This window comes from Aotus nancymaae, unplaced genomic scaffold, assembly GCF_030222135.1.
Source record: "Aotus nancymaae isolate 86718 unplaced genomic scaffold, 86718_ANA_hifiasm-v0.15.2.pri h1tg000057l, whole genome shotgun sequence".
In the NCBI taxonomy this organism is placed as follows: Eukaryota; Metazoa; Chordata; class Mammalia; order Primates; family Aotidae; genus Aotus; species Aotus nancymaae.
Window position 1 is genome coordinate 25053236 of NW_026988471.1, and position 15040 is coordinate 25068275.

Here is a 15040-nt window from a genome sequence, read left to right on the forward strand (position 1 = left end):
TCCAGCCTGGGCAACAGAGTGAGACTCCATCTCAAAAAAAAAAAATCTATCTATCTATCTATCTATCTATCTATCTATCTATCTATCTATCTATAGTTGGCCAGGCCCAGTGGCTCATGCCTGTAATCCTAGCACTTTGGGAGGCTGAGGCAAGGAAAATTGCTTGAACCTGGGAGGCAGAGGTTGTAGTGAGCCAAGATCAAGCCACTCCACTCCATCACTGGTGACAATGCGAGACTCTATCTCATATATATATATATATACACACACACACACACACACATACACACACACATATATATATGTATATATACATATTGTTTTTAATTAGTCAGTTGTGGTGGCATGCACCTGTAGTCCCAGCTATTCGGGACACTAAGGCAGGAGGATCGCTTGAGCTCAGGCGTTTGAGGTAGCAGTGAGCCATAATCATACCATTGCACTCCAGCCTGAGTGACAGAGTAAGACCTCTTCTCAAATAAATTAATTAAAATAAAAGCAAAGTTAGGACATTTTGGGCAGAGGAGCAGCATGAGCAAAACAAGGAGACACAAAAAAGTGGGGTGTGCTTGGGGGACTTAAGCTAATCAGAGTGGCTGGAGACTTGAGTGTGTAAGAAGAAGGAAAAATAAAGACAGTAGTGAAAATGGAGACGCTAAAGTGAACAGCCTTAAATGCAAAGGACAAAAGGAAAGAAAACTGCTATTTCTTGAGTGCCTCCTATGTCCTAGGAGTTTTTGTATACATTATTTCACTTAATCCTGGTGTGTAAGGTAAGCATTCTTTTTTTTTTGAGACAGAGTTTCACTCTTATTGCCCAGGTTGGAGTGCAATGGCACAATCTCAGCTTACCGCAACCTCTGCCTCCCGGGTTCAAGCATTTCTCCTGCCTCAGCCTCCCGAGTAGCTGGGATTACAGGTGCCTGTCACCATACCTGGCTAATGTTTTTGCATTTTTAGTAGAGATGGGTTTCTCCATGTTGGTCAAACTAGTCTCTAACTCCCGATCTCAGGTGATCCACCCTCCTCGGCCTCTCAAAGTGCTGAGATTACAGGCGTGAGCCACTGCGCCCGCCTGTAAGCATTCTTTTTTTCCAGAGACAGACTCTCACTCTGTCACCCAGGCTAGAGTGCAGTGGTACAATCATCACTTACTGCAGCCTCAAAATCCTGGGCTTAAGTGATCCTCCTACCTCAGCCTCCTGAATGGCTGGGATTACAGCTTGAGCCACCACACCTGACCAATGTAAGCATGCTTATCTCACTTATCCCATTGAGAAAATAGCTGTTCAGAGAAATTAAATAATTTTCCTGACATCACACATCTTGTAAGCAATGGGATTCCAATCTCCCTCCCACACAGGAGTGCGGGAGGGAGTGCATCTGGGTAAGTGCCCTGCCAGGTGGTGACATCAAGTGGGGAGAACAGGGTGAGAACCCCTTTTATCCAGCACTGTAGTGTCAGATGCGTTAGCCTAAGCAGAGAAAGGGTATTTGAAAAACCAAAGCCGAATGCAACCAGAAAATGGTTGAAGAACTAAAGGCTCCATCCAGAAATCATGTGAGAGCCAAGAGAGGTTAGTCTACAGAGCCAAAACCCCACCCCATAATTGGTCCAAAAGCCAAGTTAATCATAAGCAGGGGAGCTTAATAAAGGAGAGAGAGAGTGGAGGGAGGCCAGGAAACTTCAGAAGTGGGCAAACTCTCAGCTAAGTCTCAAGCCTCTAGTCCAGCTCACACTCAAATCCTGGGATGGGGAAGAGTTAAGGAGATAAATTTTGTTGACTTGGAAAACTAAACAATTGGGTCCTCTAGAGGATAACATGCTTGGAAATGTTTTGTGGAAAGACTATTCTGGTGCCTCCATGAAGAACGGCCTCCAGGCTTCAGATAACAGCACCTCTTTATCTGGATCTCATATGGAGAGTAAGGACAACTTGGGCTCAGTCCACGGACTCAACTCTCCTCTGTAGAGGGGACCATGGATAGGACTCTGGCTTGGTCCTTGGCCTTGTGGAATTACATTTGATTTGCATCCTACAGGAAAAAAAAGATGAAGACCCCCATAGAGGAACACCAAGCCCTGACCTGGTCTCTCCAGGATACTGAAGGAAGCAGAAGCTGTCAGGCAATCCCAGCCAGAGCAGGTGCATGTATTAAGGACTTCTTATGGTGTAATACTTCATGATTCATTGTTTCATTTGAGCCTCCCAACCACTCCATGAAGTAGCTATTAATTATATTTTTTCCTGATCTCCAATTTTAAAAAAAATAAATGAGGAAACTAAGACAGGAGCAAGGGAAGTGACTGCTCAAAGCTACTCCGTTGGATGGCCATCGGAACTGGAACTTGAATCCAGGTTTTGTCTTAGGCAAATTCAGTGTCTCTTTCACTATAGGACAAAAAAAATTGCTCAGGGAAGGCTTCGTGGAGGAGGAGGTGCTTGAACTGCTCAAGTGGCAGGACACTAAATCCCAAAGGGCAAAAGCACAAAGATGCTGCACAGCAAAGCCAGTTAAAGAAACAAAGGACGGTTCCTGGAATGTGCACTCCTTGAGGACAGGAAAGACCCAGAGCCTAGAATGGGGCTTGGGGCTCAGCAGGCGCTGGATAACTGAAGGAAGGACTGTCTGGAACACAGAAGTAGTGGAGGTGAGGCTGCGAAGTAAGAAGATGGAGAGGCTTTCACACAAGGAAGGCGGTGGAGGAGCAGCGAGGGGGCCCCGGGTGCATGTGCGCACATGAGGTGTGAGAGAATCAGCTGGAAGACGGCTCCCTCAGAGAGAAGAGGAAGGCCAGAAGTGACCAGGAAAGGGAAGGAAAATACAGAGTCAAGAAATATTTGGGAGTTCGGCTCCAGGAGGCCTTGGCGACACCCTGACTGGGACGAGTGACGCGCACCCTTTTGCAGGCAGAAAGGCAGGAGCAGGGGGGTGTCCGAGGATGGCGGCTCGGAGGGACCAGACGTGGGTGGTGCAAGATCAGCCGTCATTCGAGGGGTGGCATGCCGATCAGGGAGGCGCCTCCCGGACTGGGGGGCCGGGGAAGGCATTAGCAACCTGCAAGAACCCGGTTAACAAAGGCGGGACTACAACTCCCGGCATGCTCGGGTTCGGTGGGGTGACGGCGGGCGGTGGCTGCGCTGCACCCGACTGGTGGGCGCAGGACCTGGGTCGGGACCGGAGCCTGTCATCCCGGAGCGGTCGGCGGGGGTGCGGAGCCGGCGATGCGCCCGTGTCCCCCGCACCCGGGCCGCGCCCGGCTCGCGCATCCCGTCCCGCGGCCCCGCCCCCTGCCCCACCCCAGCCGGGAGGCTTAGCTGGGGCCGCAGCGCGGCGGCAACATCACTCTCGCCGCCGCTGCTCCGCCCCATCCTCTTCTGTTTTTCTCTCTCATTCTCCGGTGGCGGCGGCGGGGAAGGCGGAGGCAGAGGCAGCAGCAGCAGCCGCGCTGGCTGCAATGAATGATCCCCCAGCTCGGGGGGAGGACTCCAGGTGAGCCTCTGCCCGCGGGAGGCCCGGGACCCCCGGCCGCCCAGGACCACCAGCCGCCGCTATGGATCCCTAGAGGGAGGAGGAGGAGAAAGCTTGCCGCCCACCCCCATCCCATTTTCCTCTTCCTTTATCTCATTGTTGCCGAAGCTGTTTGCGGCAGCGCTCCCTCTGCTCCAGCATGGGGCGGGCTCCGGGCACGGCCGCTCGGCAGGCGCTGCTCCCGCGGCGGCTGGGGGATTCTGCCTAATTCACCTCCCAGCCGGTGCAGCGAGGACCCGAGAGCGGTGGAGGCCCGGATTGCAGCAGCGTCGGGGCCACCTCCCAGCGTCCCCACCCTAGGAGGCTGCATGCGGATTGAAGAGCGGCGCCTGGGGGCTGGGCTGGCCCCGCTGATCCCGACCTAGAGAGCAGGACAGCAGGACTGCCCAGGACAGCAGGACCGCCCAGGCTGCGGAGGGGCTTGGGGGCAGGAAGGTCAGAGCGGCAAGATGGCCAGTAAGACCAAGGCCAGCGAGGCCCTCAAGGTGGTGGCCCGGTGCCGCCCCCTCAGCAGGAAGGAGGAGGCAGCTGGTCACGAGCAGATCCTGACCATGGACGTGAAACTGGGCCAGGTGACCCTGCGGAACCCCCGTGCTGCCCCAGGGGAGCTGCCCAAGACCTTCACCTTTGACGCCGTGTATGATGCCAGCTCCAAGCAGGCCGACCTGTATGATGAAACCGTGAGACCCCTGATAGACTCCGTGCTCCAGGGTTTCAATGGCACGGTGTTTGCCTACGGCCAGACGGGCACTGGCAAGACCTATACCATGCAGGGGACCTGGGTGGAGCCCGAGCTGCGCGGGGTCATCCCGAACGCCTTTGAGCACATCTTCACCCACATCTCCCGCTCCCAGAACCAGCAGTACCTGGTCCGGGCCTCCTACTTGGAGATCTACCAGGAAGAGATTCGAGACCTGCTCTCCAAGGAACCGGGCAAGAGGCTAGAGCTGAAAGAGAACCCTGAGACGGGCGTCTACATCAAGGACCTCTCCTCCTTCGTCACCAAGAATGTCAAGGAGATTGAACACGTGATGAACCTGGGGAACCAGACCCGGGCTGTGGGCAGCACCCACATGAACGAGGTCAGCTCCCGCTCCCACGCCATCTTCATCATCACCGTGGAGTGCAGCGAGCGTGGCTCTGATGGCCAGGACCACATCCGAGTGGGCAAGCTCAACCTAGTGGACCTGGCTGGCAGTGAGAGGCAGAACAAGGCGGGCCCCAACACAGCAGGAGGAGCAGCCACACCGTCCTCAGGTGGCAGTGGCGGCGGTGGAGGCAGTGGTGGCGGTGGTGGTGGAGAGAGGCCTAAAGAAGCCTCCAAAATCAACCTCTCATTATCTGCCCTGGGCAACGTGATTGCTGCCCTGGCGGGCAACAGGAGCACCCACATTCCCTACCGGGACTCCAAGCTGACCCGGCTGCTCCAGGACTCCCTGGGGGGGAATGCCAAGACCATCATGGTAGCCACACTGGGGCCAGCTTCTCACAGCTATGATGAAAGCCTCTCAACCCTGCGCTTTGCCAACCGAGCCAAGAACATCAAGAATAAGCCCCGGGTGAACGAGGACCCCAAGGACACGCTGCTGCGGGAATTCCAAGAGGAGATCGCCCGCCTGAAGGCCCAGCTGGAAAAGAAGGGGATGCTGGGGAAGCGGCCCCGGAGGAAGAGCAGCCGCAGGAAGAAGGCCGTGTCCGCCCCGCCGGGGTACCCCGAGGGCCCTGTGATTGAGGCCTGGGTGGCAGAAGAGGAGGATGACAACAACAACAACCACCGCCCGCCCCAGCCCATCCTGGAGTCAGCCTTGGAGAAGAACATGGAGAATTACCTGCAGGAGCAGAAGGAACGGCTGGAGGAGGAGAAGGCAGCCATCCAGGATGACCGCAGCCTGGTGAGCGAGGAGAAGCAGAAGCTGCTGGAGGAGAAGGAGAAAATGCTGGAAGACCTGCGGCGGGAACAGCAGGCCACAGAGCTGCTTGCGGCCAAGTACAAGGTAAGGGCCCCAGAGGAGCCGGGCACTTGAGAGGCTGCTCTTTGAGACTCTGTGACCTGGCCTGAAGTGGAGGTCCTCCCTCAGCACCACACACTGCTCTCCTGCCAAATGTGCCCTGGGAGCAGCCAGGCAAATGTCTGTGATGCCTGTCTGCCAGGTACAGGCACAGGCACAGGCACACACACACATGCGCATGCGCACATACACGTGAAGCAGAGCAGACAGGCGGTCTCTCAAGCCAGTGAGCTTGGGGTGGTCTGATCTGCTGCAGTCAGTTCCTGCTGGTGGCTTCAGGATCAGTCAGGTCTGTGGGATGCCCAGGCAGCCTCTTGTGAATGTGGGTTCTCGTTCCTTCCCAGCCTCCTCCCCTGAGGCTTCCTCCCTCTGCAGCATCTTCCAACCTCACATTGTTTTAATAATATCATTTGGTTAGTGCTTCAGTTTACAAAATGCCCCACATACACGATCCATACATGATCTCATTTGATCCTTTGGCCATCCAGGGTCACAGTTCTGAAATCCCCATTTCAGAGGTAAGGAATTAAGGCTCAGAGAAGTGACATAACCAAGGTTCCATCCTAGAAGTGACAGAACTGAGCTGGAACCCATGGACCTCATGGTCTTTCAGTTCTTAGCTGGGCAAAGTGGGACCATGAACAGATTCTGCTCCCTGGGAAATGGTCCCTGGGCCTTACAATGCAGGGGCCATTGCTTGCTATCATTAGGAAGGAGACTTGGGGGTTATGCCGGAGACAGGGTAGAAAAAGCACCAAGCTCTATACTAGAGACCAAGAATCTGGCCTAGCTATTCTATAGCTCATTGAGTCACCTGGTGTAAGTTGCTTCTCCCTTTTCTCAGGCCTCAGTTTACCTTTCTGTAAAATAGAGCATTGGCCTGGGTGATCTCTGAGGCTCTACCTATCTGACAATTCTATGGCCTATATTAATCTGAGTGGCAAACCAACCAACCCCCACCCCGAGGCCTCATCACAGTTAATATCCAATTCCACATGACCCCAAGAGATGTCAGGACCTCATCATCCTTCCTGAGCTGTTTCCTCCCTCTCTGGGACTTTCCAGGCTAACTACAGAGGCTCCTGCCTGTCCAGTCACAGACCTATTAAATTTCAGTGCTGGGGATGCCACAACTCAATGTTCCAGGCATTTCCAGGCCCCTGGAGCCTTCAACACTAGGGGTTGAAGGAAGGACACAGGAAGCCATGAGCTTGCCGGGAAGAGCAAAACATTACTATTTCTTATTCCTTCTCAGGAGTCTGGGCTGGGGAGCAGGGGGGCCCAGCCTACAGCCACTGTGAGAGTGGCAGATGAGCTGCATGCCATTGTCTGTTTTGAGAATGTACTGCTGCATCTCTGGCCTTACATGTTTAATATTTAATTCACTTCTTTGAGCCCAGCAAGAGTTATGCTGAGCTGTTTCCTCATGGAAAGAACCACGGGCCTGGAACTGTTAGAGACATCCTGAGAGAAGCAAGATATTAAAGGCAGGGCTGTTAGATTGAGCCCTCCCTAGGAGGGAGGGAATCCAATGTTTGCTTACCTGGTCAATCTGCCGTTGATTTTGCTAATAAGACCCCCTGCCTCCCTGAAAGCTGGGAGGCAACAAAGGCTAAGAAGGGAGGGAAATGCAATCGCACACTTCGGCTCCCTGAGGGATGGGGCAGAGGTTTCCATGGTTGGGAACTGACCGATTCCCCCCGGTGAGATTCTTGGATCTAAGGCAGTTCGGGACACAGATGATAGGAGGGCCAAGAGATCAGGGTGGCCAACACCAGAATTCTTGCACCAGAGGCGTAGCCCACAAAATATCACAGTCTTAGAGCTGGCAGGAGCTTTGGAAAACAGAGGCCTGGACTGGCCCAGGGCCACACAAGTGAGTTGAGGAGAGCCTAGCCTGTTTATACTCAGCCCAGCCTCTTTCAATTGCATGAGTCCTGATGTTACCTGTGCTACTTGATAATCAGAGAGTAATTCATTTTTATGTAACACTTTCATATCCTAATCTCATTCAATCCTCTCAACAACCCAGAGAGGTGGGTACTATTATTTCCATTTGACAGTTAGGGAAACTAAGGCTGGGGAGGTGGAATGAGTGTCTTATCAGCTCGTGACCCTGAGTGATAGGCAGCAGAGCCAGGACTGGAACCCAGGTCTTCTGACACCCCCAGACCTGTGGTCTTTCCGAGGCATCTCAGATTCCTCCATGTTTGCTCACTGTGTGAGTCAGGGCAAGAGCCTTTGCCTCTTCAGGCCTCGGGCTTCCGTTCACCTAATGAGGAGGAGAGGCCTGACCTTGCCCCTGGGGAGTGGGTGAAACAGTCATTATATACCAGGTGTTCAGATGGAAGCAAAGAGGGAGGAGTGCCTGGGAAATTCCAGGACAGGAATGATTCCATATCTTGTGACTTCTCATCACACCCAGCCTAGGACAGTCAGCAGCCAGCAAGCCCAGAATGGAACCTAGACAGAGGATCCAAGTTCCCCATAGCCCCAGTGCACCGCCTGGTTCTGTGTTGGATGTTTCTAGGCTGGTGAAAACGATTTGAGGGCTCTTGAGGGATCCACAGGATAAACAGGGGAGGAGCATGTTAGAGATACCAATCCTAGCCCTGCCTACTTCCCAGGATTGTGCTGAGGATTAAATGAGATCATTAGCACGAGGGCATTTAAAATAAGTTGAAAGCACCAATACGTGGAGGGCAATAGCAGCCACGGGGCACCTTCTGTCTGCCAAGCTGGGGTCCGGTGATCACCAGGACTGACATCTTTGTTGTTAGCTCAACTTCTTCCTTACCCTGCCATCCCAGCTGCCTTGCCATAAGCCTGCAGCTGCTGGAAGCAGAGCCAAGCAGGAGAGGTCTAGAGATTTCAGAAGGCAGGCTCCCCATCTGCAACTCACTCCTGTCCCCACTTTCTGAGTTAGGGTATCAACTCCACTTCTTCCCCCACCAGCTCCCAGTCCCTTCTTCCAGTTCATACCACCCTCTGGGGGCAGCTAAGCGGTAGTTGATGCGACCCAGTGCCCTCATTCACTCTATCTGACTCATCTCATAGTCTGTCTCGCCAGCTTTCCCTGCCTGCCACCTCCCAGGCTCCCTGTTCTCTTTGTTCTCCCCTAACTGTCTACAAACACCATGCCTGTCTCCTTGGAATATCCTTTCATCCTTCCTTTCATCTTTACCATGGGCCTCAGGGGATGTCAGGGTGTGCAAATGTGTGAGAGTTGGTGATTGTGATCAGCGACCTGTTTATCAGTAATCATTAGCAGTTTATACTTATGTAGTGTCTGGGGGAGGGAGGATGTGGGTGGGAATGCTGGTGGGGGCTTGATAACATACTAGGCCTATGAGGTAGGAGGAATAAGTAACATCACAGACCCACAATGCACAGGGAAAACCTCAGATGTTTGGTACTGCATAGTGAAAACCCAAATGTTTGTGCACAGTGCACATACTGCAGTAAGGACTGGTGAACACATGTAGATTGGTTGGGAGAAGGCCCAGTTTACTCAAATGTAATCACACAAGACAATTTTGAAATGACTGCTTTAATTTTGAAATTAATTTTTTCTAGGAGTTGGACTAGATGATTTCTAACACTTTGATTCTAGCTACTTAAAGGGAAAAGAGGGTGTTTGTGTACAGATGATACAGAATGCAGGCACAACTTGAAGACAGGTAGAAACAACAGGATTGGATGTGATCCCCAATAAGTAGGTCTGAAGGGAGAAGAGCTGGGGTGTCGGCTGGAGCCCACTCTCTGTGGCGATTGTAGAAAGGACAGCCTGCAGAAGCAGGCCTAGAAGCCTGAGGGATGTGGTCATGAGGAGGAACATGAACTGCGTTGAAATTTTATTGTCCTTTTTGTGGGTTCCACTTTCTCCCACCCCTCAGCAGGGAAATTAGCCATAAATGCAAGAGAGAGCCTTTCAAGCCAGAGCGACAATAATAACAGCAGTAATAATGACATTTACTGAGCACTTGCTTTGTGCCAAGTACTATGCTATATACAGATTATCTCATTTAATCCACGCGACCACTTTCTGAGAAAGATGTTGATACTATTCTCATTTTACAGATGAGAAAACAGAGCCCCACTGAGGTGAAATAACTCACCCAAGGGCACATATTTGGTATAGTAAAACTATGTAAACCCAGCTGGATTTTTTTTTTTTTTTGAGACAGAGTTTCGCTCTTGTTACCCAGGCTGGAGTGCAATGGCACGATCTTGGCTCACCGCAACCTCCGCCTCCTGGGTTCAGGCAATTCTCCTGCCTCAGCCTCCTGAGTAGCTGGGATTACAGGCATGTGCCACCATGCCCAGCTAATGTTTTGTATTTTTAGTAGAGACGGGGTTTCTCTGTGTTGGTCAGGCTGGTCTTGAACTCCCAACCTCAGGTGATCCACCCACCTCGGCTTCCCAAAGTGCTGGGATTACAGACGGGAACCACCGCCTAGATCCTCTGTTTTTGACACTGTCTCCCTCTGTTTGTAAGTGACTCCCAGATTGAGGTCTTCTCTCCTGGTCTCTCTGCTCACCTTATTATATAAAGTGCTGTGTTCAGGGCATAGGCATCAGAGTCAGCCGGGTCTGGATTTAGTGACTTACCAGTTCTGAGACCTCTGAGTACCAGTTTCCTTAGTTATAAAATAGGATAGTAACAGTATCTTTGTTACCATGCTATTGAAAGAATTAAACAAGGGCCAGGCGCAGTGGCTCATGCCTGTAATCCCAGCACTTTGGGAGACTGAGGTGGGAGGACCACTTGAGCCTAGGAATTCAAGACTAGCCTGGGCAACATAGCAAGAACTTGTCTCTAGAAAAAAAAGAATTAAACAAGATAATGAACATAAAGCACTTTGCACAGTTTCTGGCACACAAGTGTTAAGTAAATAATTATTATTGCTATGTCCAACCACCTAAGGGATGTTTTCAGTTGACCACCTTCCTGGTATGTTAAACACATCACATTTTAGCTTGGCATTCAAGGCCCTTCAGAATCTGAGTGCGGTGCATCTCTTCTATCTTGCCTGCCCAAGCAAGTTACTCCTATAGGAAAACCCTACAGCCAGCTGTTCTACCCCTGCCTTTGAAAGCAACACAGGCCTCCCTGTTCTTCTGCTGATTGCACTGTTTTTGTGTCCTGGATTGTTCCTGGTGACCAGGGAGTAGGAATTATGGAAGCAGGTTAACCTTAATTTAAAGATCTTTTTAACAGTTAAAATTGGGCTGTTTCAAGAAGAAATAGGTGGCCCTGAGGGTGGTGATGGTTTCATAGTTGTATGCTTGTCCCCAGACTCATTGAGTTGTATACATTAAATATGTACAGCTTTTTACACATCAGTCATGCCCCAATAAAGTCATGGGCTCCCATCCCTGGAAGTGTTCAAGGAGAGACAGAATGTCAGGGGTGCTCTCAGAGCTTGATGTATCAGAAAAGTCGTTGAACCAGATGATCTTCACAATCCCCTTCTCTTGAAGGTTCTTAATTGTTTAAAATGGTATATATTTTTTAACAGCAAAATAGAAAATATTCAGTTTAGCTTTCTGAAAATTATGAACAGATTGTTTACATTTTAATATAGTATGAATTCAACCAATAATATAAGAAAGGATATTTTTCAGCTCTCTGTCATAACCAGTCAGAGAAGAGTCAAAGACAATGAGAAGAAGAGAAGAGAGAGAGACTAGGAAAAAAGCAAGAGAGAAATAGAAGTGGACAATAAAGAGGGGAAACAGGCAGGGAGGGAGAGCGGGTACAGGTATGGACGGCAGGGTTTTTGGGGAGAAGAAACCTCGACAGGAAGTGCTATAGTGGAGAGAGTTAAATACTGTGTATCATTCCACTGTCCTGATCTTAATGTTAGCTTCCACATAGGGCTACCTCCAGTCTCCAGAGACTTCCACAAAGCTGATCTGGTTCCATCCTCGTGAACCCAAGGACACTAGCCCCATGCCAGACACTCTGAGATGTGTGATCAGCTGAGTTCTGTATGAGCAGACCCTTGAAAGAAGCCTTGAGATAACAAGCTACCCATACTCCAGGCTGGGTTTGAATCTAGGTCACAGTCCGTGACCTCTTGGTGAGAACAGTGTCTTGTGTTCCTTCTCATCCCTGGTGGGTATGGTCAGCTAACAGAATTGTTGCATCCTGGGGACATTTTGTAACATAAGGATTTGACTAGTGGGAAGTATATGACACTAATGCATTTCCATCTGAGATTCAAGGCTTCAAGTGATATTGAGGCTCAGCAGATTTTGGTCCAGTGTCAGGTTTCCCATGCTATGCGTTGGCTGGAGGAGGGTATTATTATACTGCGCTTAGTCATTTCCAGCCTCCAAAGAGCATGAGACTGGATGAAGTGGCTTTGATAATATTCTCTTTTTTTTTTTCTTTCACAACTCAATGCCTTGGGGGACTTTGATAATATTCTCATTGTGCTCTGAAGACTAGAAAGAAAGGCCTGGAATTCAAATAGAGAGGGGCACTTTTCTCTGCCAGACCACTGCTCCTGGCCAGTCTGGGGCACTTCTTCTGGAGCTGCTGAACCACGTGGCATGGTTGAATGAAGAAGGAAATGGTCCTCCAGGTGCAGTGGCTCATGACTGAAATCCCAGTACTTTGGGAGGCTGAGGTGGGAGGATCACTTGAGGTCAGGAGTTTGAGACCAGACTGGACAACATAGCCAGATTCCATCTCTACAAAAAAGTAAAAAAATAAAATAAAAAAAAAAATTAGCTAGGCATGGTAGTGCACGCCTGTAGTCCTAGCTATTCAGGAGGCTGACATGGAAGGATGGCTTGAGTCCAGGACTTCGAGGTTTCAGTGAGCCTTTATCTTGCCACTGCACTCCAGCCTGGATAACAGAGCAAGACGCCAACTCACAAAAAAAGAAAACAAAACAAAATGGTCCCTCTTTCCACAGATCCAGCTCTGCAGCTATAGAGTCTGTGCAAGACAAACCCTCATGCTCAAAGCTTATAGGACACCCAGACTTGCAGTTTGGTGTATCCAGAATTTTTAATATCCTGAGAAATTCCTGGGCATTAACTCCAGCTCATACTGAAAAATTGCTTTCTAGGTGTCTCACTTTCCTCCCAGATATACTCAACAGAAGAGTCCCAGGCCCTGGGCTGAGCTATTTCTATAACACTAGCTAATGGACCTGCTGGCTTTCTTCTTTCATTAGGTAGGCCAGCAGAAAAATAACAACAGTGATCATAATAATGATAGCTACCATTTCTTCCATGCATGCTTAATGCCAAGCACCCTTATGTGTCCTTTTTTTTGAGACACTTTCACTCTCATTGTCCAGGCTGGAGTGCAATGGCATGATCTCAGCTCATCGCAACCTCTGCCTCCCAGGTTCAAGCAATTCTCCTGCCTCAGCCTCCCGAGTAGCTGGAATTACAGGTGGTCACCACCACACCCGGCCAGTTTTTGTATTTTCAGTAGAGACAGGGTTTCGCCATGTTTACCAGGCTGGTGTGGAACTCATGATCTCAGGTGATCCACCCACCTTGGCCTCCCAAAGTTCTGGGATTACAGGCGTGAGCCCGGCATGATGTGTTCTTTATGTGTGTCATTTTGCTTCATCCTCACGGAAGCATGAATCTCCATCTGACCAGTGAGGACACTGAGGCAAATTAAGGAATGAACAACCTAAGGTCACATACCTAGAAAGTACTAGGGCCAGAGTTATAAGCCTGTATCTGCCTGACTCCATAACCTATGATCTTCACCTCCACACTGTAATGCCAGCTCAGACAGGAAGGATTTATGCCAGATCCCTGGCTAATAGGCCCCAGTGGGAACTCTTGTCTCCTGAGATGTTTAACTCATTTTTGTCCTTCTGTATGATGCAAACCCCTAGCCTCTAACCTCAGCCCAGCACCATTCATTTGTATAATCAACAAATCTTTGGCCAGGCACAGTGGCTCATGTCTGTAATCCCAGAACTTTGGGAGGCCTAAGTGGGCAGATCACTTGAGGCCAGAGTTCAAGACTATCTTGGCCAACATGACGAAACCCTTTCTCTACCAAAAATACAAAAATTAGCTGGGCATGGTGGCACGTACCTGTAGTCCCAGCTACTCCAGAGGCTGAGCCAGGAGAATCACTTGAATCCGGGAGGCAGAGGTTGCAGTGAGCCAAGATCACGCCACTGTACTTCAGCCTGGGGGATAGGATGAGACTCTGTCTCAAAAGCCCAGCAAATCTTTTTGAGTAACCATGGCCAAGGACATAAATCAGTAGATATAGTTAACGTTGTCTTTTTTTTTTTTGAGACGGAGTCTCGCTCTTGTTACCCAGGCTGGAGTGCAATGGCGCGATCTCGGCTCACCGCAACCTCCGCCTCCTGGGCTCAGGCAATTCTCCTGCCTCAGCCTCCTGAAGCTGGGATTACAGGCACGCGCCACCGTGCCCAGCTAATTTTTTTGTATTAGTAGAGACGGGGTTTCACAATGTTGACCAGGATGGTCTCGATCTCTCGACCTCGTGATCCACCCGCCTCGGCCTCCCAAAGTAACGTTGTCTTTAAAATCTTTAAATTTCTGGAAGAAGTCACAAGAACTTGCTAATAATGCTTATTGCTAGGGATTTTAACATGGAGGGGAATTTTTATTTTTCACTTTATTCTTTTTTATATTTCACAATAAGCATATAATACTTTAAAAATCATCTGGCACTTTATTTTTATTTTTTATTTTTTCAATAGTTTTTGGGGGAACAGGTAGTTTTTAGTTACATGGGTAAGTTCTTTAGTGGTATTTCTGAGATTTTGGTGTACCCATCACCCACTTTTAAAAAATGAAACAAAAACTAATCTGAATTGTTTAAAGGAAAAAGCCCGTTGTCAGGGTTCTGTGGTTTAAAAAAAGCGGGGGTTTGGGGGGATATAAAAGATATATTTTAATGCCTAGTTGGAATATTTGCTTAACAGTAATTAATAATTGAGGGAAATGCAGGGTTGATAATAATGCTCAGTTATACTCAGTCATTCATTGGTAATCCCGTGACCTTAGACAAGCTGCTTTCCCTCCCAGGAGCTGTCAGGAATGACCAATAGATGATTTCTGACTGGATGTGGTGGCTCACGCCTGTAATCCCAGCACTTTGGGAGGCCGAGACGGGTGGATTACCTGAGGTCAGGCGTTCGAGACAAGCCTGACCAATGTGGTGAAACCCCGTCTCTATAGAAAATGCAAAAATTAGCTGGGCGTGGTGGAACATGCCTGTAATCCCAGCTACTTGGGAGGCTGAGGTTGCAGTGAGCCGAGATCACGCCACGGCACTCCAGCCTGGGTGACAAAGCAAGACTCTATCTCAAAAAAAAAAAAAAACAAAGTGATTCCTTGCTTTCTGTACCATTTGCTGATTCACGCTGGAAGCAGGCCAGGGTTAGAAATCAGCCTGAATGAAAGACAGTAAAGGATAGAGAGGAATGACCCAGCCTTGACTGGGAGCCTAGAGGCTGTGTGACCCAGGACCA

The 15040-nt window shown here is 49.9% G+C and overlaps 1 protein-coding gene across 1 annotated transcript in view; it reads left to right on the plus strand.

The window, feature by feature from the left end:
• The first annotated feature begins 3382 nt into the window (after positions 1-3382).
• The window catches only part of KIF3C (kinesin family member 3C), a 48043-nt gene continuing 36385 nt past the window's right edge, over positions 3383-15040 (plus strand). Inside the window, exon 1 of the mRNA XM_012437639.2 lies at positions 3383-5528. Within this exon, the coding sequence (XP_012293062.1) occupies positions 3984-5528 (1545 nt within the window). The 5' untranslated portion in view covers positions 3383-3983. The remainder of the gene's footprint in view (positions 5529-15040) is intronic.